The 26420-nt window shown below is 38.6% G+C and overlaps 3 protein-coding genes across 3 annotated transcripts; all 3 read right to left on the reverse strand.

Moving 5' to 3' along the window:
- Nucleotides 1-993: 993 nt before the first annotated feature.
- On the reverse strand, nt 994-3628 carry LOC143891979 (putative transcription factor bHLH041). Its single transcript, XM_077396462.1, has 7 exons — nt 3513-3628; nt 3115-3220; nt 2864-2878; nt 2703-2765; nt 1901-2581; nt 1341-1721; nt 994-1026 (listed from the first exon to the last, which is right to left on the reverse strand). Exons 1-7 carry the CDS (start codon nt 3626-3628, stop codon nt 994-996), a joined length of 1395 nt encoding a protein of 464 aa, XP_077252577.1.
- A 9296-nt stretch (nt 3629-12924) lies between these two features.
- On the reverse strand, nt 12925-22299 carry LOC143847036 (thioredoxin-like 2, chloroplastic). Its single transcript, XM_077355700.1, has 4 exons — nt 21992-22299; nt 19290-19475; nt 15982-16146; nt 12925-13278 (listed from the first exon to the last, which is right to left on the reverse strand). Exons 1-4 carry the CDS (start codon nt 22187-22189, stop codon nt 13141-13143), a joined length of 687 nt encoding a protein of 228 aa, XP_077211815.1. The 5' UTR covers nt 22190-22299; the 3' UTR covers nt 12925-13140.
- A 1016-nt stretch (nt 22300-23315) lies between these two features.
- Nucleotides 23316-23711, reverse strand: LOC143891980 (uncharacterized). The gene has a single exon (XM_077396463.1). It carries the CDS (start codon nt 23709-23711, stop codon nt 23316-23318), a length of 396 nt encoding a protein of 131 aa, XP_077252578.1.
- Nucleotides 23712-26420: the final 2709 nt, after the last annotated feature.

The following is a 26420-nucleotide window of genomic DNA, read 5'->3' on the forward strand; positions in this document are numbered from 1 at the left end:
ACCAAACCGATTCAAATTTCGGTTTGGTTCGGTTTGATCCCCAAACCGAACCGAAACCAAATATTTCCAATGATTATGAGTAAGAGGTGGCAAAATTGGCAGAACCGAACCGAAACCGAAACCAAAAATTCAGTTTCGGTTTCGGGGTCGAACCGAACCATTGCCACCCCTACTTGGGACTAGGGTTTTAAATTTCAGTTTCGGGGTATATTTCGGTCCCACCGAAACCGAAATTTCAGTCAAAATTTGCTAAAAGGGGTCGAAATTTCGAAATTTTGGGCTGAAATTACCGAAATTTGGTAAAGGATTAAAATAATAATATTTTTCCTCAAATTTCGACCGAAATAATGTATGTTTAGACGATTTCGGTCATTTCGATTTCGGTCTCGACCGAAATCCGATATTGATTTCGGACGAAATTTAAAACCTTGCTTGGGACTGCCCCCTCTAGTATATTTATTACTACTCTTTTACACTACAGGGGTTGTCCAAAGTAAAAAATAGGGGTGAATATATCATTTCCCCAAAACAAAGATTCATATTATGGGACCAATCAATGAGATACCAATAGGGTTTTGTAATTCTATTTAGGAAATTATTAGATAAATGACAAAATTCATTTTGCTCACTAGCAACCACCACACACTGGTAAACTCCAAAAGAACAAAAAAGCAGTAAATATAATTTTTTAGGGTTGTGGATAGGAGAATGGTTTGAAATTTCGGTTTCGGCACAAATTTCGGACCTAGCTGAAACCGAAATTTCAGCCGAAATCCTGAGATTTGGTAAAGACGCACGAAATGTCGATTTCTTGGGCTGAAGTTGACGAAATTTCAGAAATTCTATACGTTTCGCCAATTTCGGTTTCGGTCTTGACGGAAATCCAAAATTTCGGATTTCGGTCTAAATTTAAAACCATGGATAGGAGAATGTGTGTGTATATATATATATATATATATCCCTAAAAGCATTTTCAAAAATATATATATTTCCCTAAAAGAAGGCAAGAGTATAAGTCTCTTTCGGCTGTACATGAATAATAGGTGTATAACTTATACAACAAAACATTTTTGTAGCATGTGCTTTTCACAAGAATGAAATCGACATCACATGGTGGTGATGGGAGCCCCCACCATATTCTCTAGTTCAAAACATATATGCTTGGTTGGGCCTTAATCATCAGCACCACCTGATTGTGTTGAATAGCTCATACACTGAATGCTTGGTGTATAAGCTATGCATCCTATCAATTCTTTATGTGGTATTATCTACTGATTAGAAAATCTTACAGTAAGCGTATTAATAGTTTAATACAACATTAAATTACCAAATTATCTTACCTTAACTCTCAATCTTGACGTTGCTGCTCGGTTGAGCTGATTCGTTTGTTGCAGCTGGGTGTCTGCTTCAATGGATACTAAACTCACATTGTCCATATGTTTCAAGTATTCAAGTACCCGAATAACCAAATCCGTTGTATCACAAACACTTTCCCTGACTACAATTTGCAGATCAATTTGTCGCTCTTCGGATGATGATTCGGAGGCCTCAACAAATCGCAGTTCGACTCTTTCATTCGTCACACCAACTTCTTCATAAGCCCGTTCTTCAGGCAAAAGCCGTGCCTCTAGCGAGCGTTTCTTCTCCATCATCTTGAAAATTTGAGCTTCCAAAGAACTCAAATGTTCTATAGCGCTGGAGAGTACAGATGCTTTGTCTTTCTGTTAAAATCATAACTGAATTATTGGTCGGAATTGATTCTAGCATCCAACCAATGCTAGAATTTTTAAGTACTTGGGGTTTTTTAAAAATAAAAATAAAAAGGATCATAACAAATTTGGGATTTTTTCAAGAAATTTTGGGAGAATTTTCTAAGTACCAATACAAACTATACAAGTACCTTGGTTCCTGGAGGAAGTAGCAATCTTATCTTCTCAAAGAGTTCATTGAGTTTCTCCCTTCGCTTCCGTTCTAATACCACATGGTGCAAGCGATTGCCCGTCAGAAGGGTTTCTTGCACTTGGGTTCCCATTCTTTCCATATGGATCCTTCCCAATATGGTGAATGCCCTCTTAATCATGTTTTGGCCACTTGAATTGGGCTTCATTTCTTTCATGGGGCGAAGAGCTGACACGTAAGGCTTGAAAGCTTCTCCACTATCGCTTACTTGGTCTCGGTAGGTTTGGATTTGTTGTGTTTGGGAGATGGACGAAGAAGAAGAAGAAGAAGAATGCGAAGAGAGTACGGAAAGCATGGCTCTTGTCATTGCCTCCTCATCCCTTCCTAGTGGTGGAAATTGAACATTCAGGTCTCGGCTGTAAGCTTGCCCGCAAAAGGGAATTACAGTTGATTTTGGCCTGGTTGCTTGATCATAAAATGTTTCCATGATTGGTTGGGGCTTATAAGAGGTGCTTGCGAGGTTAACGAAAAGGGACGAGTAGTCCGGGCTGCCGACCAAGGGTGACCTCATTGATGAAGAAGAAGAAGATGGTCTACTCTGATCGGGTATGCATGGTTCTCCGAATTGGGACTGTTGAAGGATTTCAGTAAACAAATTGACCATCTCTAGTTCCATGTTAAACTGTCCAAGAAGTTTCAAAACAAAAGGCACATAAAATTAACATGTTTTCTAGAATAACTTCATTTGATTAAAGTCAGTATTCATGAAAAATCCATGGGGAGTAAGAGAATTAGCTTCATACGTGATTTGAAGTCGACCAGCCCAGCTCGATCTCTCCACTTCCACATGCCATCAACACAACAGTCTGTCTTAAAGAAAAACATTAATGATCTCTTTTCATTGTTTCTTAATGAAACATCAGGAATCAAATTCAAAGAAAAAGGCTCAGGTTTTGTACCAAACCTTAATACTTGCTTCCTGTAAAAAAATCACAAGAACACAAAGATAAGCATCCCGCAAACATTAAAGCATAACTTAATGCAAATAACTCTAAAATTATTTGCAATTTTTCATTTATTCTTACATGCAAATTGTTTTCAAGTTAAAAATGATTATTTGCAAATAAGAATAAATTAAATAGTATCAGCAAATATGAACTAGTTTTGGTGGCATCCAAAGAGGCCCTTAATTCATTCATTCTCTTAGAAGTTTACCTGATAGAACTGTTGCTGAAGTTCAATCAAAGCCAAATTCAAAATTTCTGAGTCATGTAGCTCTAAATAAACCAGTCCTCCTTTTAAAGCCAATCCTGGAATGCAGCTGTAAGAGTTGAAACATAAATCAGTAAAAACCTATCAAAATGCATTCAACCCAGTTGAAGAATATAATAAAGGTACCCAGTTTCAGTGCTAAAACAGGTTTGGAGGTAGGAATCGAATAGCCTTCGACCACTGCTGCCGGCGGAGGACGAGCTCAGTTGGTTGCTTTCATCTCTATACCATCCCCCCTTTGATAAAAAAAGGCTGATTAAAACAAAAGAAACATGAGTTGTAGAGAAAAGTGACAGAGAGAGAGAGAGAGAGAGAGAGAGAGAGAATGTGTTTGTTTATACTTGGATGGAGGAGGATGATAAAACCATAAGCAAATGTAGGTGCAGCCAAGGGTTTGGCCAACTGTCCTGAGGAAGGTGGTGCAACCTTCTTCTTCGAGTAAGAAAACTAAATCCATTTGATTATAAAGTCGCTTGAGAATATTACAAATCCTTGAGAGTTCTGATTTATAAAATGTTTTTTTGGGTTTTATGTAATGTTTTTCTGCGTGTTTGAATGTGTGTGTGTGTGAGAGAGAGAGAGTCGAAGTTGGAAAAGTAGTGGTCAAAGTCGTTGATAGGTGGAGGGAGTATGTACAGCTCTTCCCCTTCTGGTAGGGTTACGGCATGGAAGAATTGCCCATTCTTTTAACCTAAAATATCAATCTATGCCTGCGCCTAGGGGTGGCAAAATTGGCCGAACCGAACCGGAACCGAGCCGAAACTGAACCGAAAATTCAGTTTCGGTTTGGTTAAACCAAACCGATTCAAATTTCGGTTTGGTTCGGTTTGGGTATCAAACCGAACCGAAACCGAATATTTGCAATTATTATGAGTAAAGGGTGGCAAAATTGGTGGAACCGAACCGAAACCGAACCGAAAATTCAGTTTTGGTTCGGTTTTGGTTTGGTAAAACCAAACCGATTCAAATTTCGGTTCGGTTCGGTTTGGGGGTCAAACCGAACCGAAACCGAACCATTGCCACCCCTACCTGCGCCCTACAATCGAAACCGCTCGTACGGTAGGCCCCATTATGAATACTAACTTGCCGACACACGTGGGAGGAAAAACGAAAGGGAAATGATATATTCACTCCATGTTTTAACCTAAGACAGCCCTCTCTAGTGTTAAAGAATAGTCATGATTCATGAATACACTAGAGGGTGCTCTTCCAAGTAAAAAAAGGGGGCATATATATCAATTCCCAGGGAAAGGTTTTTTTTTTTATATATATGACGCAGGGTGTCCCACACTCTTCGGGAGTAGGACTATTCCCTACGGATGCACGCAATGGCCACACACAAGGTGCATCAGGTAAGTCCGGGGGGATTCAAGATGATCCAAAATGTACAGTGGGCCCACTTCTTAAGATGATCCTAACTCCTCATTTGTAAGTAGGCTATACTCCCAAAAATCATTTCCAATAGGATGATGCAGTGTTTAAAAACTCGTTGACTCGGCTCGGAACTCGGCCGAGTCAACGCGGAATGGTGGTAACCGCGTCATGGAGTTACAGACTCGGGCGAGTCTGCGCCATCTCAGTCGAGTTCATACCTAGTCAAACAAGAATCCATCCTTTTACTAGATGTGATCGACTTTGGCAACCATTTTTGCCCATCCATAGACCATGACTCCTCGGACCTTTAATCTTTCAAAATACTGCTTGTTATTCAAAAGAAAAGAAGATCTCTGTAAAAAAAACCATACCTATAAATTTGGGTCAATGTTGATTCTCATTCAATCTGCAAAAGCTTGACAACCTTTGTTTTATCATCAAACCATTTTTGCTAGTAGGTTATTGATTATCTGAAAGATTGGTATTAATTTCTCATTTATGGTGTTGCTACTTGGTTTAATTTCTCAGCTAGTATGTTGTCTTCTCTCTCTCTCTCTCTCTCTCTCTCTCTCTCTCTCTCCTGCCAAATTTGACACTTTTCCCATTTGTTAATACTGCAGTGCCCTATTTTAATAATGCCACCCCAAAGTTTGTCTTGCACATTCGAATTTGAATTTGATAGTGCATCGAGTATTGTAAATTAGTAATAGTCATGTGCTATATCATTTGGCTAAAAGTTTCTTAAAAAAGAGTTATATTGACCATACCATAGGATGATCCAAACCGTCCATTTGATGGGTCACACCAAGGGCTAGAATCATCCTATTGAAATGTTTTATTAGGCACAACTTGTTTATGTTGTGGCCCATCAAAAGGACGGTTTAGATCATTGGATCATCCTATGTTGTGTGTATCCGGTCTCCTTCCTAACTTATACCAAGTGCTTTTTTTTAAAGTTAGATAAATCTTTTACTAAAAAAATCTATATTCTGTAAAATAATCAATCTGACTAATATTCACTAAAGTAGTCAATTCATTAAAATTAACTAAAAGAAGTTACATAAATCCTTTTCTTTTTCATTTATTATTTATAAAAAATACAACTCATCCGACTTAGCCGCATCAATCGCGTTCTCGGCCGCCTCAACCGTGTTCCGCGTCGAGTAGACAAGGATTTTCTCTGCCCGCGTTCCGCATCGCATCCGCATTTTTAAACACTGGGATGATGTTGACTATTGCCCTTACTCTAAGGCAAGGCAAGGCAAGGCAGAGACAGGAAAGGAAAGAAGAACAAGTGACATGAAAGTAACACGCAGTAGAAGAAGAAAGGTACGGAGAGCCAAGTAAGACACGGGTGAGGTTTCTCCGAATGAGAACATAGGCCTCACCGACTAAAAACCTTCTTATGGAGTTATGGTCATGATTTTTGGACTACAACCACTGTCATTGTGCCCCAACAATTGAGCGGTTCACATCATCTTATGAAGTGTGTCCCACTCTACCTATTGGAAATAAACATGCTTCGTTCCTTTGTCATTTGTTTTCTTTACATGGAAATACTGGAATTTTTGCTACAGTGGATTACACTTTATTCATACACATGGGTGGGGGGGGGGGGGGGGGGGGGGGTCCATCATTTACAAGTTACAACACATGTTTTGATAAGGTGAGGCCCATCATTTTACACCCAGGCATAGCATGAGCGGTCCACACAATTTATACCCCGTTTTTTTTTATAGTAGGGCCCACCATTTTACGTCTATGAGTGGATAGGGTAGGCCCACCATTTTGTACCATGTTTTGATAGGGTGGGTCCACCTATAAATTGTGTGAACCGCTCATGCTATGCCTGGGTGTAAAATGATGGGCCTCACCTTATCAAAACATGTGCTGTAACTTGTAAATGATGGATCCCCGCCCCAAATCTATGCATAGGGTAGGGCCGACCGGGTTCACCCCAACTCTCACTCAAACCCATGCATTGGGTGCCCCCCATCATTTTATCTCATGTTTGGATGGGGTGGGTCCCACTATCTCCACCCAAGCCTGTTCGTGGGATGGGGCCCACCATTTTACACATATTTTGATAGGATTGGGCACATTATTTTTCACTCTTGTAGAACACAGCCAATAATTAATGCCAGTTAGACCTGGCAAACCCGACCCATGCCCGCGGGTCGACCCTGCCCACCCACAAATTTGCGGGCGCGGGTTGGAATTTTCTTGACCCGTGAAAGTCGACCCGCGGGTCACCCAACCTGCCAAAACATGGGTCGGGTCGGGTTGACCCGCGGGTTTTGTGGCTTTTGAATTTTTTTAACTTTTCCATTTTCATTTAAAAGGATGAAAAATCAAAGGTCGAGGTTAAAAGATCAAAAGCCAAAAAAACAGGGAGTTAGGGTTTTCTCTTTTAATCCTCTTAGAGTTAGGATTTTTATTTCTGTGATAGGAGAACTGAAGAAGAAGAACTGTAACAAAGGGAGCTAGGGTTTTCTCTTCGATCCGGCCAACCTCCTTCATCTTCTTTTGAGAAATAAAGAGAGAGAGAGAGAGAGAGAGAGAGAGAGAGAGATAGAGAGAGAGAGAAGAGAGAAGAGAGTTTTGTGCATTTTCGGGATATCTCCATTTTTCGGCATCCCTCGCCGGAATCCAACAACTCCACCCACCAATTCCGACAATCATATCCTTTGGCGATCTTTGCCTAATTCCGGTGAGCTTCTCCACTCGTTGACGACCTCCGCAACTTCTCTCACTGTTTTCTTTTCTTTTCTTTCCTTGGCCAATTTCCATATCAAGATTGTAGTAATAAGTTGGTTTTTATGATTGCTTTTGATAAGCTTTTGAGACTCTTGATGCTTGTAATTTCTCAATATCCTGATTTTTTTTTGGATCTTCTACTGGTTTTGCTTTACTCACCCAAAAAAAAAGTTCTTTACTCATCGAAGTAAATGATTTTTGGGGAACGATCTATTTACGTTGTGGCCCATCAAATGGACGGTTTGGATCATCCTATGGTGTGGTCCACCAAATGGACGGTTTGGATTATCCTATGGTGTAGGTTGTACAGTCCATTTTGAAAATTAGGGGGCGAATTTGTACATAGAAGGGGGTGAATTTATCACCGCCCAATAAAAACACTTCTTTTGGAAAAAATTGCAGGTCAACCCGGGGGTTGACCCGACCCACCCGCACTGGGTACGGGTCACAGGTTGCTGACCCGTAGGAATGCGGGTCATTTTGACCCGCAACCCGTGTGACCCGCACCCGCGTGACCCGCGACCCGACCCACCCGTTTGCCAGGTCTAATGCCAGTTGTGGCTATAATAATTAATGTTCCATAAATGGGAATTGCTAGCGTCCATCGTAAAAGGCTTTTTGCGGCTGGTCTGTCGCACGTCAGACCAACCACCTCGTGAATAGAGGCATCATTTGGACCTTACATAATTGTTTTACACTCATAAATGTATTTAAAAATTATAAATATAAAGTTTGTTTTAACTACCATATACCTTATAAATATGAATTTCTTTATAGCTATTAAATATCATATGCAAGTACATTTCTCGGTAGCTATTAAATACCTTAGAGACGTCAATTTACTTAGCGGAATGATACCCCCCCCCCCCTCCCACGTCATTTCCCTTTACATATAGCTATTATAGACCTTACAAATGTTGTTTGCTCGTGTCAAACAATGACAAAAGTTTGCTTGTCCAAACGCATTTATCATTTCTAGAAGGGATTTGGTAAGCTCGATCGCAAAAGGCTTTTTGCAGCTGGTCTGTCGCAATTCAGACCCGCCACCTCGTGAATGGAGACAATCGATGGACGCTAGCAATTCCCTTTCTAGAAACAATAAAAACTGTGTCTATTCTCCCTAGAAAAAGTCAGCCACGAAACGGCTTTCCTCGAAATTGCTAGCAACTTGCAATTTCGAGAAAGACTTTTCATTTGCTAGCAATTGAGCGGAGAGCTGTTTCGTTGCTGACTTTTACACGAGAGAACATCAGATGAATTAAGACAAAATCTGCTAAAAAAATGAGAGAATGTGGCTCTCTTGAAAAAGTAAGCCGCGAAATGGCTTTCCTGGATATTGTCGGTGGTGTGTGTTTGAAAATCACGGTCATCACTTATCTCTATGAAGAAAATCTAATGTTAGAGTACGCAGCGGTCCTCAAGATTGATAACAAAAATATAAAGTAGAAAAGAAATAAAACTACAAACAAGATTTTATGCGGTTCGGCAATATGCCTAATCCACGGGGACACGAACAGAGACTTCTTCTTCACTAATCAGGAAGAAAATTACAGAGTACACACACCCTCTCAAATAGAAAACCTAAGAACAACCCTTTACAAGAAAAGAACCAACCCTTTGAAGAGAAACTGCTCTCTCTCATGTACAAAGATTTCTCACTTTTGCTCTCTACAAAGTACTAATAAAAAGCCTATTTTAGAGTCTTTATATTTTTGGGCTTTTCAAAGCCACGAGAAACTGGATTTCACGTCTTATACGGTTTGCAAAACCGTAACGTGATAGGAAGTGGGGAGTTGGTATCCTTATCGAAACCACTTCCTCATAAGTGATGTGCTCAACATCTAATGTTGATGGTCATTTTCCAGTTGGTGACAGTGAAAACCTAACAAACTTCATTTTTTAGTTGGTAATAGTGAAAAATCACAAACTTAGTGTAGGGGATCTAACCAGGTAAAACTCACCCCTAAGAGCTAGCCATTAGAGGGAGGGTTCACATTCCTTTGTAACCCGTCCCCATCCATTTCACTTATCTGATGTGGGACTATTTGCTTTTGTGTGGAACCCCAACAATCTCCCCCTCCACGTGCAAGCAATGATGACAAAGTCATCACCCCCTCTCTCTCATGCGGTGGCAATGTGGGACATTCCCACCTTAGGAGGCAAACAGGGGTTACCATGCCCTGAGCTCTAATTTGTTGGGAATTTTAACTGGGTAAAACTCACCCCTAAAAGCTAGCCGCTAGAGGGAGGGTGCTCATTCCCTTATAGCCCATCCATATCCACATGTTTTTACCCATGTGGGATAATTGTTTTTTGTGTGGAACCCCAACACTTAGAATGAGTTTGTTAGTGAAAAATTATCAGACCTCTCTCTCTCTCTCTCTCTCTCTCTCTCTCTCTCTCTGATGGGTAAGCTGAGGTTAGGCAGGACCCCTACCAGAATTCATTAAAGAGAATAAAAAAGATATATGCGTGAGGATTGAAAATGATCCATGTAGACGAACTCAACTAATGCCAAGATTAGACTTAGTCAATTTGAGTCGGGTAGATCCTTTCACCTTCTTCATAAAAAATTTTCTAAAGTATTCATTAGCCAACCCCAACTAGTTTGGGACAAAGGCTTAGTTGAGTTGAGTTGAGTTGTATACGTGAGATTGAAAGCAAACCCTATCACAAACATGGTTTAAAATTTCGACCGAAATCCGAAATTTCAGTTTCCGAAATTCAATTTTTCACCATTTACCAAATTTCGGATTTCGGTCCGAAATTTCAGTAATTTCGGTCAGAAATTTCGATTTAATGATATTATTTTCGAAATTTGGGTCTGGAATTTGGAACCAAATTTCCAAATTTCGGACTGAAATTTCGATTTTTGGTGGGGTCAGAAACGGTTACCGAAACCGAAATTTTAAACCATGATCACAAAGAGGATAGGGAAGACAAAGCAACAAAATAAAAAAAGAAAAGTAAGATCACCATCGCAAAAACAAACAACAAAACCCATAAGTAAGCTCGCTGGGCTCCAGCAATTAAAGGCACCACAATCTTAGCTTACCTAATAACCAAGAGCGTCTATCATCCTTTGACTGGACTTCCTAGTTCTATGGCTCTTCCGCAAGTTTTGATTGGACTTCCTAGTTATCTGGCTCTTCCGCAAGTTTTGATGGTTCTCTCTCTCAAAGAAATATAATGGTTTTAGGTCTTACTAGCTCCTCTACTTAAGAAGACTAACAGAGATAGAAGTGATCACTAGTTTTGAGGGGGTCAAAAGAAAAGGTAAGGGTTATATTTGCCCTTTTATTACTTGGGACAGCCCCCTCTGGTGTATTTATGACTACTGTTTAACACTAGAGGGGCTTGTCCCAAGTAAAACAAAGGGTCGAATGCATCATAGACTAATAAATTTGGATGTCAAAAGCATACTATTTAATGAAATGCACACCATTCGGGTGCCACTATTTCCTTGTAAGAAGCCAAACCACATGCCACCTAAAGTAATAACAATGCAGACGAAAAAGAAGAACCGTCTCCGAGGACCTCGACCAACATATAGTCTCACAAAGAGAAAGATTGAAGAAAACTCGCCAAGTTGACTCTGTAAAATTTTCAATCGGATCATAAAACCAGTGACTCATTTCAAGTTGTTCCCAAGGAACAAGGAAAACCTCTTTTCCTACTGTTTCCTTTCGTTTATACAGAGTTTTTTTTAACGGAGATCTAAATTGCAAGATGGGTGTGAAAAAACTTAACAGATTAAACACATCTTTTCATCATGCTTGATCAACGGTCTAGAATCATCCGATGAGGGTGGGACCAAGGGCAATAGGCCATACTCGTGATGGGCGACAATATTTATGAACTTGATCACCGATCACCATTCACGTACCATGTTGTTCTAGTTAACGAAAGAATGATCACTCAAGAAATTTTTCTCTATTTTAAGTTATCCCTTACGAGAAATGATAGAATGAAGGGCGCCCTTGCAAAAAAACCAAAGAAATAAGGGCGCCCTTGAAGCTGATTTTTGCAAAGGCGCCCTTTATTCTATTATTCCTCTAATCTTATTCGTAAAATTTTATATGATGTGAGCGCGTGATGTCGAGTATTTTTCAGAAAGTAGAGTGGGGCCTATTTATAATGATCCAAACCGTTCATTTGATGGACTACAACATAAATAGGTCGTACCCCCATAATTCATCTCCATGGGATAACCCTAACCTTCCGATCTGCAGAGGTTTCTATAATGTTAGTCCTTTAGATTGGTGGGTTAGGAACTTAGGATCCTCCTATGATCAACTTTGAGTCAACCGAGTTCAAATTTTGGCAACCCGACTCGACTGACACCCCAACAGATTAACATCAGCAAATCAAATAGTTGTGTTTATAATTAGGCTTAAATTAAGGATTAGCGATGAGCCAATAAATTGAAGCATTAGCTGTGGAAGGAATCAATGGAGTTGAAACGATCCATTCTAATCCCCACCAAATGCTGGATATAGGAGGAATGGGGATGTTTAATCAATTTCTAGAATTTAATTAGTTTTGATAATTGAGACGGATGAATAGTTAATTCAAGACTCGGTCGAAATTTTAATCTGTTAAATCCCATTATAGTTTTTCCTATTTGATTGTGGCTATCAGAAATAATTTAGGACACCACGTATGGGATCCAATGGACATGTTTCGAATCCAGTTGATGTGCCCAAATCCTGTCTAATGTCAGAATCTTTTGGAACCATCGGACTGTGTGGGTCCAATTGAGACCCCTAATCAACATTAATTTGTGGTTCCCAACATGGAACACCATATCATATGATCTATTGATCTCCCTCTGTGGAATGATCCTAGCCAACCGATTGGTGACTTATTAATGGATTGTTGGAAAGTATCAAGCATTTCCCAACATCACTTCATTTTCAGGAAAAAGGCAAACAAGATGGTGAAAATGCAAGGAAAATGGTGCAAACAAGCCCTGTTTGGATTGCAGGAAAAACATTTCTTGAGAAAATAATTTTCCTAGGATTCTTTTTGTTTCCACAATTTAGAGGTATCTCATAAATTTTAGGGGATATAATTTAAAGGTCTGAATTTTGGGGGAAAAAAGAAATCCCTTTTCAAACTTTTTCAGAAAATTCATGTAATATCCAAACAGGGCTTTAGTGATGACTATTTGAAACCTCCCTATCCTTTTTTTAGCTCTTTCCTTTGTTTTTTCACTCAATACGATGCTCAATAGAATTATAAAAGGGAAATGGTAATGACACTCATAAATCTAGGCATGTTTACAATGTCAGTTTGTCTTATTTGTTTGAATTTACTTTTGTACATGTAGAAATAACCAACATGGGTGTCATGCCTCCTTGTAAGGGTGTGTGTGTGGAAGCATCACAGTTCCAGTTTCCGCGACTCTCCATTACCACAGAATAAGAGAAATGGATCAAAAGTAGAGAACCCAGAACAGAAAAAAGATCAAATATATCCTTCAAACCTGACTTGGTTTTATAATCCTTTGGTTCTGATTAAAGAGGATACACTGTAGTATTCAGCACACACATGATTGCAAAGAAAGAAAAAATCTCGAACGCCTCCACAATGTGAAATTGATTACCGTAATTCAGAAGCTTTATATTAAAACACAAATTTAAAAATTGAGCCAAGAACATGGATTTCCATGCCTTGAAATTTCTCTTCATACAATTCTGAAGCGCTTGCAAAAGGAAGAACGAAAAGAATATTCTACAACATTTTTGCTCGAATCATTTAGAATAGAATTGGACATGTACAATAAGAGTAGAAGACGTGTACCCGGGATATAAAATAGAAAGGGAATGGTAAGGACTACTTGGAACTGGCTTCTGCAGGCTTGTCCATTGAATTAGGGGTATCAACAAGGTTAAGTTCTCCGACACCCAAAGGCGGACCGATGCTACAACGAGCAGTGTTGTGTGTTTCAATAGCATCCTTCAATTTCTGAAACTGCAGGATATTTGACAACATGGTCAGTGAAAAAGAAATCCGTGTGAGAACATAAGCATATGAAACAGAAAAGAGAATGCAATGCTTCGGTTTTCGTTACATAAGGCCATGAGTTCAAAGTTCAAATAGCTCAGCTTTGTCGTCCCAACCATTGCCAATATGAACAGTTAATGATATATGCTCAGTTAACATTTATACAACTCAACTCAACTAAGCCTTTGTCCCCAAACCAATTGGGTCGGCTAATGAATCCTTTAGAAAATCTTCATGATGAAGGTGAAAGAATCCCCGGCTCAAAATGACTAAGTCTAATCCTGACACTAGTTGGGTTCATCTACGTGGATCATTTTCTTCCATTCTCTCCTATCCAAGGACATGTTCTTTGTTATGTTCCTAGCTATCAAGTCTTTCCTCACTGTTTCTACCGAAGTTGTTTTCAGTCTGCCCCTATCTCTTTTTACTCCATCAACTTGGCACGAGTCACCTCTTCTCACCGGAGCATCCAAAGGCCTACATTGGATATGTCCAAACCATCTTAAGCGGTGCTCTCTCAGTTAACATTCATGATAACCATTATTTCATCAATCTCTCAGAAGTAATGGAATATAGTAGAAAAGAAAGAATAATTTAGTTGTTGGCATTGTGCTCATTTAGAAATAAAACAAATGTTTTCTGTTGTTTTTTATAGCTTCTCATTTTTTTAAACGGTAGTGTTGCCCCCGTAACAGAAAAGCATGCAGTACTGAAACGATCCTCTTTTCATACATCAAGGGTATATATACTGGATACTAATGACTTAACAAGTGGCTTTTCAAATTCAAAAGAATCCTAAGAATTGGAAAGAATCTATTTCCCATTCATTCTAATCATAACCCAAAGTTGATGCCTGGGGAGAATGCAGAACTGGAAGATGGCAAGAACGTAACAAGGATTAAAACCCTCTGAGTCATAAACTGTGTTCCCAAGACTTTCTCGGTCGTGGTTTTGCTTCATTAATAAAGTTGAATCATTTCAAAAAACAAACAAAAAAAAAAATCATAAAATCTGCAGCACACTGATAACAGATTTTTCTTCTATGAGCAAACTGAAAACAGTCACATAGACATGCTCAGTCAGAAACTGACAGAAGAGAAAAGAGGAGAAATCAAGTTTCTTACAGTGAAACCTATGAAAACGGAAATATATGGTATTCATCAAGGTGCCGGATTCCAAGAACATAAGAACGGTGGTCTGCAGACTACACTCATTGGATGAAACCCAGGACCCACCCATCTACGATATTAGGAAACAAGATCTGCAACCAGCAGCTGGTGGAAAAATTAAACTATCGGTTGCCGGAAGCACACATGTAATCAAAAGAAAGATTGGAAGCACAGCTTTGAACCTGTTACAATGTGGGACTTCCAAATGCTGAATCTTTCTAAGTTACAAAGATAAGGAGTTCCCCCTCCATTATTTCCTAAATTGCAAATAGAGTTGACTGCAAATTTTGTCCAGGAAGGAATATAAGCCACTCTGTTTCTCACCAAGGGAATTACAGTAATTAAACCAAATGAAGTGCTCACAACTCTATTCTCTAAGCGTATTATTTATTACTATATATCCTACTGACTAGATGGCTATCATAGCCCATTCTCATGCTTAAGTCACTGAGTTCTCCAACGAATTCTAGAATGATGAGAGAAGAGCAATGAATCCCATCAGGAATGACAAGTAAATTTCAGAACCTCATGTATTATACAGGTCGAGGCAGGTCCTAACCAGGGAGTAACATTCACTTCAAATTTCTCATAATGAAAATGTATGGTTCTAACTCCAAGTCATGCGAGTTAGCCTTCAACAGTTCAACTGACGGAGTTCATTTTTGCAAATGTCGAACATCAGGTGGAAGCCCTACAGGGTACAGGCAATCAGTAACTGATGTTGATCTCAAAGGCTTTCATATGTGATTTGATACAATCCAGGGAAAACCTCTCTTTCCTCCATTTAGATGCAGAGAATTATTGAGCACTGCATGCCCTCAAGTAGAATAAAATTTAGTTAAGCTAAAAGGTTTCCGTATTTGGCCAGTTGTAGCTTTTTAATATTGCAAGAAACCACCTGTAATATCGGTTTTTGCAAATGCTCACCCACAATTTGGACACCTCCCTCCCTCCCTTCCTCTCGTCAATCATGGCAATTATGCCCTGTTCAATTTTCAAACATAGAGATATGGGAAACAAAGAGACAGGGGAAGGAAAGATATTGCTTGAGGATTTTGTAAATGGGGATAAACGAAAGAAAAAATATTTTTATTTTGAAGAGCATTTCTCTTCTTTCACCAAAAATAGAGCCGGTTGACCATTCTGTTAAAACTTAATGCAAGAGGTATGTAATCCTCAAAAATTTGGGATGGGGTGTCCAGAGAAATTAATTATCGCGAGAAATTATTTTTGTTGGTTTCAACATTACAGAGCATGAATGTGTTTGTCATAATCAGCTCAACGCAACAGTAAAACAGACAACGAAATTTACCAACTGAAAGTCACGATGACTAATCACAACATAAACCATGAAGAGTGACAAAGTTCTTCTATATGGATATGATTTCTCATCCTAGTGACATGTGGAAGCCAATTCTATTTTAAATTAAAACAGACATATCAATTACAATTTAAAAGAATAAAATCGACATGAAAATAAGGTATGAACAGAATTACCTACCTTAGCAAGTGAACATGAAAAGGACTCCAATAGTCCATCTGCACCGCGATAGAAATGAAAATAAGGAAGCACTCTTACATTCAAACGTTTGCACATTGGCTTATTCTCATCAAAGTTCACCTTTAAGAACATAATGTCAGGGTGTTCTTCAGCTGTCTTGCAGAGCTGAAACATCAATAAGAAGTTATTTCACAATCCAGATATCTACATCACCATGGCATGACCCTTTAATTTTCCACTGTGTCAACATGGATATGCATACCGCTGAGATTTAAGAGAGCAATATGAGGAACTGAGGGAAGAAATGCCAACATTAATCAATCTCAATGCAACATGGACAGCATGGAATTCAAAGAGAAAATTCTCATTATTGTATTGTTTGTCTTTTTGTAATCTCAATCATTTTCTATACTTCAATAAAGGTATCTCTATCTCATACAAAAAAATTCTTTGTTCACCAATCACAATTATATAAAGTTGTAGGAGGAAGATCCCATATTCAAAAAAAAAAAATTATTCTTTGTGCACCAATCTATAAATTTGTAAAAGGAAGATCCCATATTCAAAGAGATCTTGGTCTTTATAGATGGTCCCAAGAAAACCCTAAATCCATGATGAAAAACTTCGAAAACTGGTCGAGAGACCACATACGAAATTGAATGCATCCTAAGTTTTTCCACTTTGGTCACTTGAGGCGCTGTTTTTATATCACTTGAAGCTAAGTATGGAAATTCCTCAATAATTTCCAGAAAAGCCAATAGTTCCTCGGGAGATTTTCTAAAATATTCAATTGATGTCTCCAAAATAGTTCAAGCTCACTTTTCTTGGAGGATTGTTAGTCTAAAAGTCTTTTATAATGTATACAAACTGTGCTGAGGGAATTTCATCTTTTTTCTCAAGATTTACAATTTACAATCACTGTTTTAAATACATGTCTGTCTCCATGGAAACGGAAACATGTCAGTTTTGATCAGATGTTTATGTGGAAATCCTGTAAAATCATAGAAATGTATGAAAACATACACAAATGGTTGAAATTTAAGATGAAATTTCAGGAAATGTCGGAATAATCACAAATACACTTATAAATCATCATAAGCAAGAAATACTTCCATAATGGTTTTAAAACATCGAACAATCGGTGACATGAAATTAATTATTTTTAATCCAAGAATTTAATTATTCCCTTACTTTAAAGAATTTTCAACAAAAATAAACAAATAATTTTTGAAATGAAAAAACAACTCCATCAATCGGTAGATCAGGCAAGAATATACAAAAGTAGAACCTATACTGCATATTTGATAGATTTGTCTCAAAAATATATTTTCCCTGTTTTAATGGATTAAATCCATGAAAAATGGCATTTCATGGATTAATCCATGTGCAAATGCATCTTAGTTGATGCATTTGCATTTTGCACGTTAATTGTAGAAAGAATATAAGAAAACCAAAAAATCACACTCGATGTTTAGAGTCGAAAACTAGGTTTTAGACACTTATGACAGAATGTCAATATGTCGACAGAATCTTGTAAAATATATACTTGACTGAAATGACACAGACATGGCTGACATATCGGTCGACTTATTGCAACAAAAACACTTCTGGTGAATTTCGTGCCGATGAGGACCGACATCAACATATGACAACCAACATTTAATACTATGCTTACAATCAAGATACTAAGCTATATGTATTCGACTATATATATGTATATGTATATGTATTGTACCACATAAATGTGCTTTACCTGTAATATGTTATATATAAGCATTGAATAGCATCAAATTTCATTAACTGGCAACGAGAAAAAAGCAACAAAAGTCCTGATCGAGATGATCGGACACAATACAGAGCTAGGTGGTTGCTGAATAAGAGTCCAACCTATAGCTATTCAGCCATATGGTCTCGAATTACAAGAGATACACTAGTCAACCTTCATTTGAATGTTCAAAGTATATTTCCTAGAGTTGTGTTAATAATAATTTTGTTATAGAATATTTCAACCAAAGAATAACACAATTTTGTACTGATGGAAGACTGGGCAAATTATTAATTCAAAACTATCTTAACAGCTATAGATATGTTTAATAACAGCCATGTCTGGACAGAATACCAAAGTGGATCGCAAGGATTATATTACTGAGACAATAATCCACGATCTTCACCAGTGGTACGCCAAAATTTCCTGAATGGCAACTGATATTAATAAGAAAAGGGGCAAAGCCCAGGGAACCGAGATGGTCAAATACAAGCCAAAGGAAAAGGAAGAACAAAGTGAAAGCTACTCTCCTCGAGGAGGAAGACTAGTACTCACAAATTTCTTTGAACAAACGTGTTTAACAATTTGGTGTTCATCGTTAATCAAAGATGAGTTGGGTCTACACTACTCTGATCGCAGGTATTTTCGCTGAATCCCTAAAGTACACATTTATAAACCTCATTACAAGAAATTATTGGTCAGGTCACATTAGCTATTCTTGTGACTGCAGAAACAAACATAAAGACTGTCATTGTTATGGCACCACTTCATGTTTATATAGTATCTCCAGCCATGTCACACTTTATGAAACTATTTTTTCCCAATCATTATAGGAGTCTTAGGGGGAGCTCAACAATAGTGTTTTAGGAGGGAGCTCAACAAAAGTGGAAAGTCCTACACCATCTTCTGAATGTTCTTTTCTGGATCTGAACTCATTTACATGGAAGACACTAACCACCGATGCCATTATAAACATGAACAATAGCAACAGGTCTTAGAGATCATGCAAGACAAATAGAGTGAAGCCTCGAACAGAGTCGAGGTTCAATTATAATCTTGGTTTTAAATTTCGTCCAAAATATTTCGGATTTCGGTTGGGACCGAAACCAAAATCCGAAATTTCGGACTAATCAAATTTCGGACCAAAGTTCCAAACTATTGAGAAATTGAATACTTTTTAAAAAATATAGTATTTTTCAAAAATTCGGCCGAAATTTGGTAAAGAATAAAATATTGCTTTTTATTGTGTACGTGATTTCGGTCGAAATTCAGTTTCGGCCAAGGCCGAAATTGATGCCGAAACCAAAATTTAAAACCATGATTATAATCACAGCAATGTTTGAACTTTGAACCATTTTACTTCTCTTCCTTAAAGGTAGCAAGCACTATCCAAGCATTTTTAGCATTACGCTCCAGTGGGTTTATTTATAGCTTGCTTAGAACAAATAATATCAAAGTATTGTAATAATTTTTGGAATATCAATTAAACATAGATGGGTGATTTAAAAACAAAGATAAAGGAAAAGAAACAAAGAAAAGTCACCTTTGGAAACAACGCCCGACAAGAACCACACCAAGTGCCATAAAATTCAACAATAATCAGTTTATCTCCAGCTTGACTTAATGCATTTAAAAATTCTTGTGTCGAATGAATATCAATCATATTTGGGGCTGCATTTTTTTCCCACCATTTTGGCGCATTATCATTTTCAGCAACAGTTGCGTGTACCTAAAATGAAAAGTCCAACATGAAAAGACTAGAAGCCATAAGAGAAGATCTACTAGCATATTTTCTATAATTACAAACAAAACCAAGTAAAGGAACTTTCATCAGAAGATAATGAAACTTAAGTTTAAAGTTGTGTAGCAGCTATAGCCAACATAGCATCTTAAGACAAAGGCAATGCAACAACAACTACATAATGATATCTTTCAATAAGAGATATTTTGGTGTGAAGCACATGGACAACCTCATTTGGTTTTCCCTAGATGAGTACATTTACAGACAAACAGAAAAAGATACAAAAAAAAGAAAGAAAGAAAAAAAGAATTGCTTAGCAGTTATGCAGAGTTCAATCCAGTAGAAACTTTATTGAAGCTCGGAAGACAGAATCAAAGATACATGTGTGATTAAAAAAGTTGATAATTAAACCATAACTCAGTAAAAACAAGCATGCATAAAATACACAATTACCGTGAATAAAAAAACTTGATAATTATCGTGTAAAAGTCAGTAAAAAAACAGCCATGCATAAAATAGACATTTAAATGGACTTGAATTAAGCCATATCTTTGTCCCTTCCACAATTCAAATAGCCAAAGAAATGCTAGATTCCCATGATTCTTCCTCCTACACAAGAAAAAGGGTATCCTGCATCAATAGATTCTGGGATACCCAATTCAACCCTTTCTCTCACCCTCTTGATCGTAACATTATGGCAGGGCAGGAGGTGAGGGAACATGTACATAAAAAAAGTTCATAACCCTCCACTGAAGTCTTACGGAAGAGATAACTCACATCATTTGCAAAATGCCTTAATTGTGCAAGAAAATATAATATGCTGCTACACTCGAATTGAAAAAATACCCTTCAGTTCTAAATACTTGAAACAAAATGAGTAAACTCCAAAAGGGTATTTAAGTCCGAACTTAAGGATCTATTGGAAGGAATCCGTGGCTGAATTAATATCAAGAGATGTTTTCAACATCTTTTATAGAAACGCTTCTACAGAAAAACCTTAGTCCGGGTTTTGTACCTCCTGAGCTGGGAACACATAATTCCTTGTTTATTTGCATTGCAATATAATTTTTGAGTGGCATCCTATGTTGCAATCTTGATCTTATAAAGAAACCGCATGAACCCAAAATAGGTACGTGTGCCTTAAAGTTCTACGCAATACATTTTACTCAAACCAAAGTCTACTTAGATCCTCTAAGACAGCTGTGAATCCGAAGTCAAAAGGTATAGAAATTCTTATAAGAACATTAAAGATAGCCGCAAATTCTCAAGTCAAAATGTTTGAGTCTGCACTCGCCATATCTTCATAATAAGGTACCTCAAACCCTACTGAGTAAAGCCATTTTAAAAAAAAAAAAAACCTACTGAGTAAAAATGGAAGAACCTCCTAATACTTAAGGTACAAATGTCATGCCTCCTTGGATTAATCCTTTAGAAATTCATTAAGTGAATTTCACCATCCCATTGGCTAACCCGATGGACTAGATTTTGTTTCAGCTCTTACTCCTAATCAACCTTTCCAGTACTCAGACCAAAGTCAAAAACCACACACCAAACACCTCCTGCTGAGCATCACTTCAACAGATTAGGTATTCATCACCTTCGCTCAGCTTAACATCACTGTCAATATTCCACTCTTGGAATCTGTTGGACCTTCAACATAAGACTTCAATCAGTCACAGAGCCAAAAGGAATTATCATGGAAGGCTTACATCTGCCCATGTCCTCATGGCAATTAGGTTTCGCTTGGCCTTTACCACATCTTTGGGGTGATACTTTCTTCTAAACCAGTGAGAATGTCTCACCATAAACAATATCAGAGATGACTGAGGATGATCAGCTTAATTGGAACACACAAATTCCCAAGAGCATCCGATTAGCTCAACTGAGGTCATTGCATTCTCTGATGTCCAAAACGACCACGATTCTTGACATTGAAAATGCTTTAGACCTTCTAGTCCATTCGATAATTCTCAAAGTAAACCTTCTAGACCTCTAATACGTTTATTTAAGCTCATACCAGTTTAACAAAATACCTTAAGCTAGTCATCTAAAAAAACCCTGAATTGTTAGCTGATAATGGTCCCAACAAACAACCCCACTTCTCAAAATGCAAAGCAATGCCTATATATTACCAAAAAACGCGCTCGAAACCCTTTTACAGCCCTAGTTAATGACACTCCACATGCTGCCCAGATATTCATATACACACATTCAAGAAACACCTAGATTATAATTTGTCACTCTCACCTGAAAGTGAAATTCTCCACAGGGAAGTGAATTTAACCGGATATGTAAAACGAAACCGAACAGAAAATGAAGAACCCACATCACAAATCGAACAATAAGATACAGAATCCCAACATAAAGACTGTAAAAACTGAAAAAAAAAAAAAAAAAAAAAAAAACGTCTATTTAAAAGATATGGGTGTTCAAGAACCTCCTTGAATTGCGCAAAAAAAAAAACACATACACTTAAAAAAACAGAGCTTTCCTGTAAAGGGTACCTTAAAAGAAGACGATATTTTCCTCTGCGTAAAAGTAAGGGCAGAATTAGTAACCTCTGAAACAGTAATACTCCTCCTATCTGGGTTTTGCTTGGGCAGGACCGATAATTGGGTAGAGGTTGGGGACGATTGTAAGGGGGAAATTAGGGGAGACGAAAGTGAATGAGAGTTGTGGAATAATCGAAGAACATCGGCCATTGATGGAGAGAACAGAGATGGTGTGACACTCAAACGCTCTTCATCAATTCAGACCATTTAGACCAACAACCAACGTCTCTCTCTCTCTCTCTCTCTCTCTCTCTCTCTCTCTCTCTCGTGATAATATTTAATATGTTTGTAACATGGACAAGGGATATTTTATACTCAGGAAAAGTATTATTTACACCCCCTTTGTTGTTGGTATATACACCCACTTTGCTACTTAAGAGGAATGCTTCACTAGGGCAAACCCTCAAAGGCCAACAATACACTAGGTTGCAACTTGGGTCGGGCTAACTCGATTTTGGCTAGGGTTGGGTTGGCATTTCCTCAGGTTGGGTTGGGTTAGGGTTCGAAAAAGCCAACCTAATTTAAATTCGGGTTGGGCTAGGGTTGAGGCCTTGCCAACCCGACCCGAGCTCCATCCTCTAATTTTATCTTGATTTATTTTTGGGTTAATGTGAACCCGAACCAACCCGACCCGAGTTTCAGGTTAGATGAGTTGGGTTAGTAGGGTTGAGAGATTTAGAGGCGGGTTGGGTTACGTTGACCATCCTCAACCCGAGTCTTGGATTGGGTTGGGTTGGGTTAGGGTTGAGGGAATACTATCTCGGGTTGGTTTAGGGTAATCCTAACCCGATCAAACCCGACCCGAGTTGCACCCCTACTACAATACACATTATATGGGATGTTATGATTTCGTTATCAGCATCATTTTTTATGTTTGGAGGGATCCAACACAAGGGATGTCAAGTGAACGGTACATATCAATCAAAGGTGGGACCTACTATGTAGTAGTGGGATGCACACTGTATTACAAATGAGTCGCTTCCTATGTGGAACCAAAAATGCAGCGCCAGGATCATGGCTGTACACTGTTTTTTTTTTTAATGAGTAAGCTGGGGTTAGGCAAGACCCCCACTAGATTCATTAAAAGGAGGAAAGAAAGCGTACAAGAAGTAAGGGGGCTCGAAAGCCAACAAAGAGGGAACATACTCCCAACAAAACAGAAGCCAAAGCATGAAGAGAGTCACAGAAGCCCCCACTACAAGAGGATAGAAAACATTATAGTGGGGGATATCTGAAGACATCAAACAGCACAGAACAGACCAACAAGACATAACTGCTATAAGCGAATGTATACAGTCCCCATCCTGTCATCAGTCATGATGCTCAAGAGCTTCTCGGGCACAAGCGGGAGAGGGATATCTTCTCCTTTCCAGGGACACGAGCGCTTGGATAGGTAGTCAGTTGCTGCATTTGATTCTCTCCAAACATGAGTTAGTTTCCAGGAGGAGAAGTTTCGAAGATGCTCAATGATCTCTCTAATCATAGCTTGCTTTTTCCAGGGACCAGATCCTGAGCCGTTTATCACATTAACAGCAAGAAATGAGTCGGCTTCGATCCAGAGGGAATTGATGCCAAGTTTACGAGCCTGAATGACGCCGGTATAGATTGCTTGAATTTCTAGTGAGTGGATGTCTTCTGCATCTGTGTTTAGGGAGAAGATTGTGATAGGCATCTCTTCACTGTCTCTGATGATTCACCCAATGCCTCCTCCTTCACTATCCAAAGAAGCATCAGAATTGAGCTTGTATCCACCATTATTTTGTTTGATCCAGAAGCATGGCTGAGGAGCTCTTTGGTAATGAACATGTCTATAACCAAAATTTGCAGAAATCAGCTTCCTGGAATCAGTATCATGTGAATTCTCTCTTCCCTTTTGATTGAATTTCAACAACTCCCAGCCATGTGAATTCTCCAAGTTGGATTGCTAGTTTTCTTCAAAGGTTTTACTAAGAGTATCAAGGTGATTAAAGTGATCAAGTCTAATAGTGAATCTCATGGCCAAGTTGATTAAACTCTACTGTCATAGGTTGTGAATTTCGTTGTAATCACTGATTTCAAATTTTTAAAGTTTATGTGGATGCTAGGGTTTAGCTATAATCATTAAGGAGATCAATCTGAACGGATCTGATCTCAGCTTCGACGGAAGAAATGAATCAATCTCCACCATCAAATTTCTACATTGTGCTGATCTTGAGATCCAACGGTCAAACCATTCAATTCAAATCAACTCTTGAAATTCTCATATGCATTGTTTTACCTAATTTTTTTCGGTAACGTATTCAGGCCTCTAAGATGCAAATTTTTCTATCTAAATTCAATTCAAATCAACTCTTAACATTCTCATTTATCCTAAATCCCGGTCTCATCTACAAATTTCAACATCAATGTAAAGACAGGACAAAGGCATCAAAAGATCGAATTTTGAAAGGTGAATAAGATTAGGGTTTCGGAAATGAATTGATTGCCTGTTGTATGATCTTCCTTTTGTTATGGCCCGCGGCAAGATAATCAAGGTTGACAATCTTTTCAATGTTGGTCTGCATGTCTCTGACCATCTTGAATTGAACATCAGATTGGAGGAGGGCTCGAGAGATTTTGTTGAGGCATTCATTTAGAACTTTCTCGTCAATGATCATAGCATTGCTCATCTGCTGAAGGGCACGGGAGATGCTCCCTCCGAGTTGCGCTAACACCATCTTTTATGGATTTGGGGGAAATCCGAGCTCAGAGGAAAGATTTCTAGGTTTAGGGTTAGGGTTTTTGGAACGGAGATCTGCTCTTTTGGGTTACAGGTGAAGGAGGGCAACGGTCAAAGGGTTTTCTCGTAATTGTCTGGAAAGACTACAAAATGAGTTGAAAAGAAAAACGGTCAGATCAACGGCCAAATCTGTACCCATGAAGGGGCTCCACAAAAGTTCGGACGGCTGTAAATCTCTGTAAAAAGGGTAGAAATAATAAGATGTGTGGCCGTACGATCTCGTATATTTTTTAAAAGTACGGTTGGGACCACACCATAGGGTGATCCAAACAGTCCATTTGATGGGCCACAATGTAAAAAGGTTGTGCCCCAAAAATCATTTACATGGGATAATCCTAATCCTCTCCGATCTATACAAGTTTCACTAATGTTTAGTCGCTCTATAGACCGGAGGGTTAGGATCTATTTACATTGTGGCCCATCAAATGGACGGTTTGGATCATCATATGGTGTGGGCCGTACCATTCTTTTTTGTAAAAATACCGGTTTGTACAGCCACACAGCCACACATGACATAATTTTTCATAACAAGGGTTTTCATAACTTTCATCCTATGTCCTTTACAAGTTCGTACGCCCACTCATCATAAAAAATCCCTGCACATGGTATATTTTTCAGGGAAGGGAAATTATATGATGAAGGGCCATATGAACACTTATTTTTTATGGAATTTTCTCCTTAAATTTTTTTCCGTAGATCCAAACATTTGCTAAGTGAAGCAATTTCTATGTACACCCCAACTCCATTTTGCTTGAAATACATCATGATTTGGACTATTGATCAATTGGCCTCACCATAGGTTAGCCACAGCCCAAAATCCCATCAATCCGATGATTTCAACTCCCCAATTTGAAGAAATTTTTGTGCAAGGCCCTATTCAGAAGATTAAAATGTTATAAATCATCTCTACACCCTACTGATTGCCTCTGGCAGTTGGACTCCACCCAGTCAAACCCATTGACATATAGGTACAAACCAACAAAAAAGATCAAAACAAATGAACATGCATATGAACATGAAAATGGCAAGGCAATGAAGGAAAGTATTAGATGTGTGAACTCATTCAAATTTCAAAGGGCCTTGAAGGTTCTTTTTTTGTTAGGTGGGAGCTCGTAAATCCAGAGACTATAAAGACTATCCCAATTGAGGAAACCAGAGCCATAGTCCCCTCTAACACTAACCCAACAAGGAAAGATAACTTAAATAGATCATTAAGTAGAGCTTGTTATAAAATGGGAGGAGGGTGGCATGATTGCTCTTCAGTCTTCATCTATTGTAGAAGAGGAGAAGATGAAGAAGCTTAGCAAAATGTTGCTGGTCCTTGCTGTTGTTCTTGTAGCCTTTGTGGCAGGCTTGGAAGGAAGAAGCATCAAGAGCAAGTCGAAGCTTTCGCAGCCTCAAAACTTTCTTGGAGGTTTTGGGGGTCCTTTTGTTAACCCCGGGATAGGTCGAGTGGACCCTGGATTTGGGTTCCCATGTTTCGGTTTCGGTACTCCGATCCCCGGCTTGGGAAGCATCCCCTCTATACCCTTCAACCTTGTTCCAGTCCCCCCCTCCATACCCGTCCAGCCTCACAGTGACCGTGTATTCCCCCTATACAAAGTAGTCAGCCCTCTCAACAAA

This window comes from Tasmannia lanceolata, unplaced genomic scaffold, assembly GCF_043159265.1.
Source record: "Tasmannia lanceolata isolate RefF3 unplaced genomic scaffold, GAP_Taslan_0.1 ptg000015l, whole genome shotgun sequence".
NCBI lineage: Eukaryota > Viridiplantae > Streptophyta > Magnoliopsida > Canellales > Winteraceae > Tasmannia > Tasmannia lanceolata.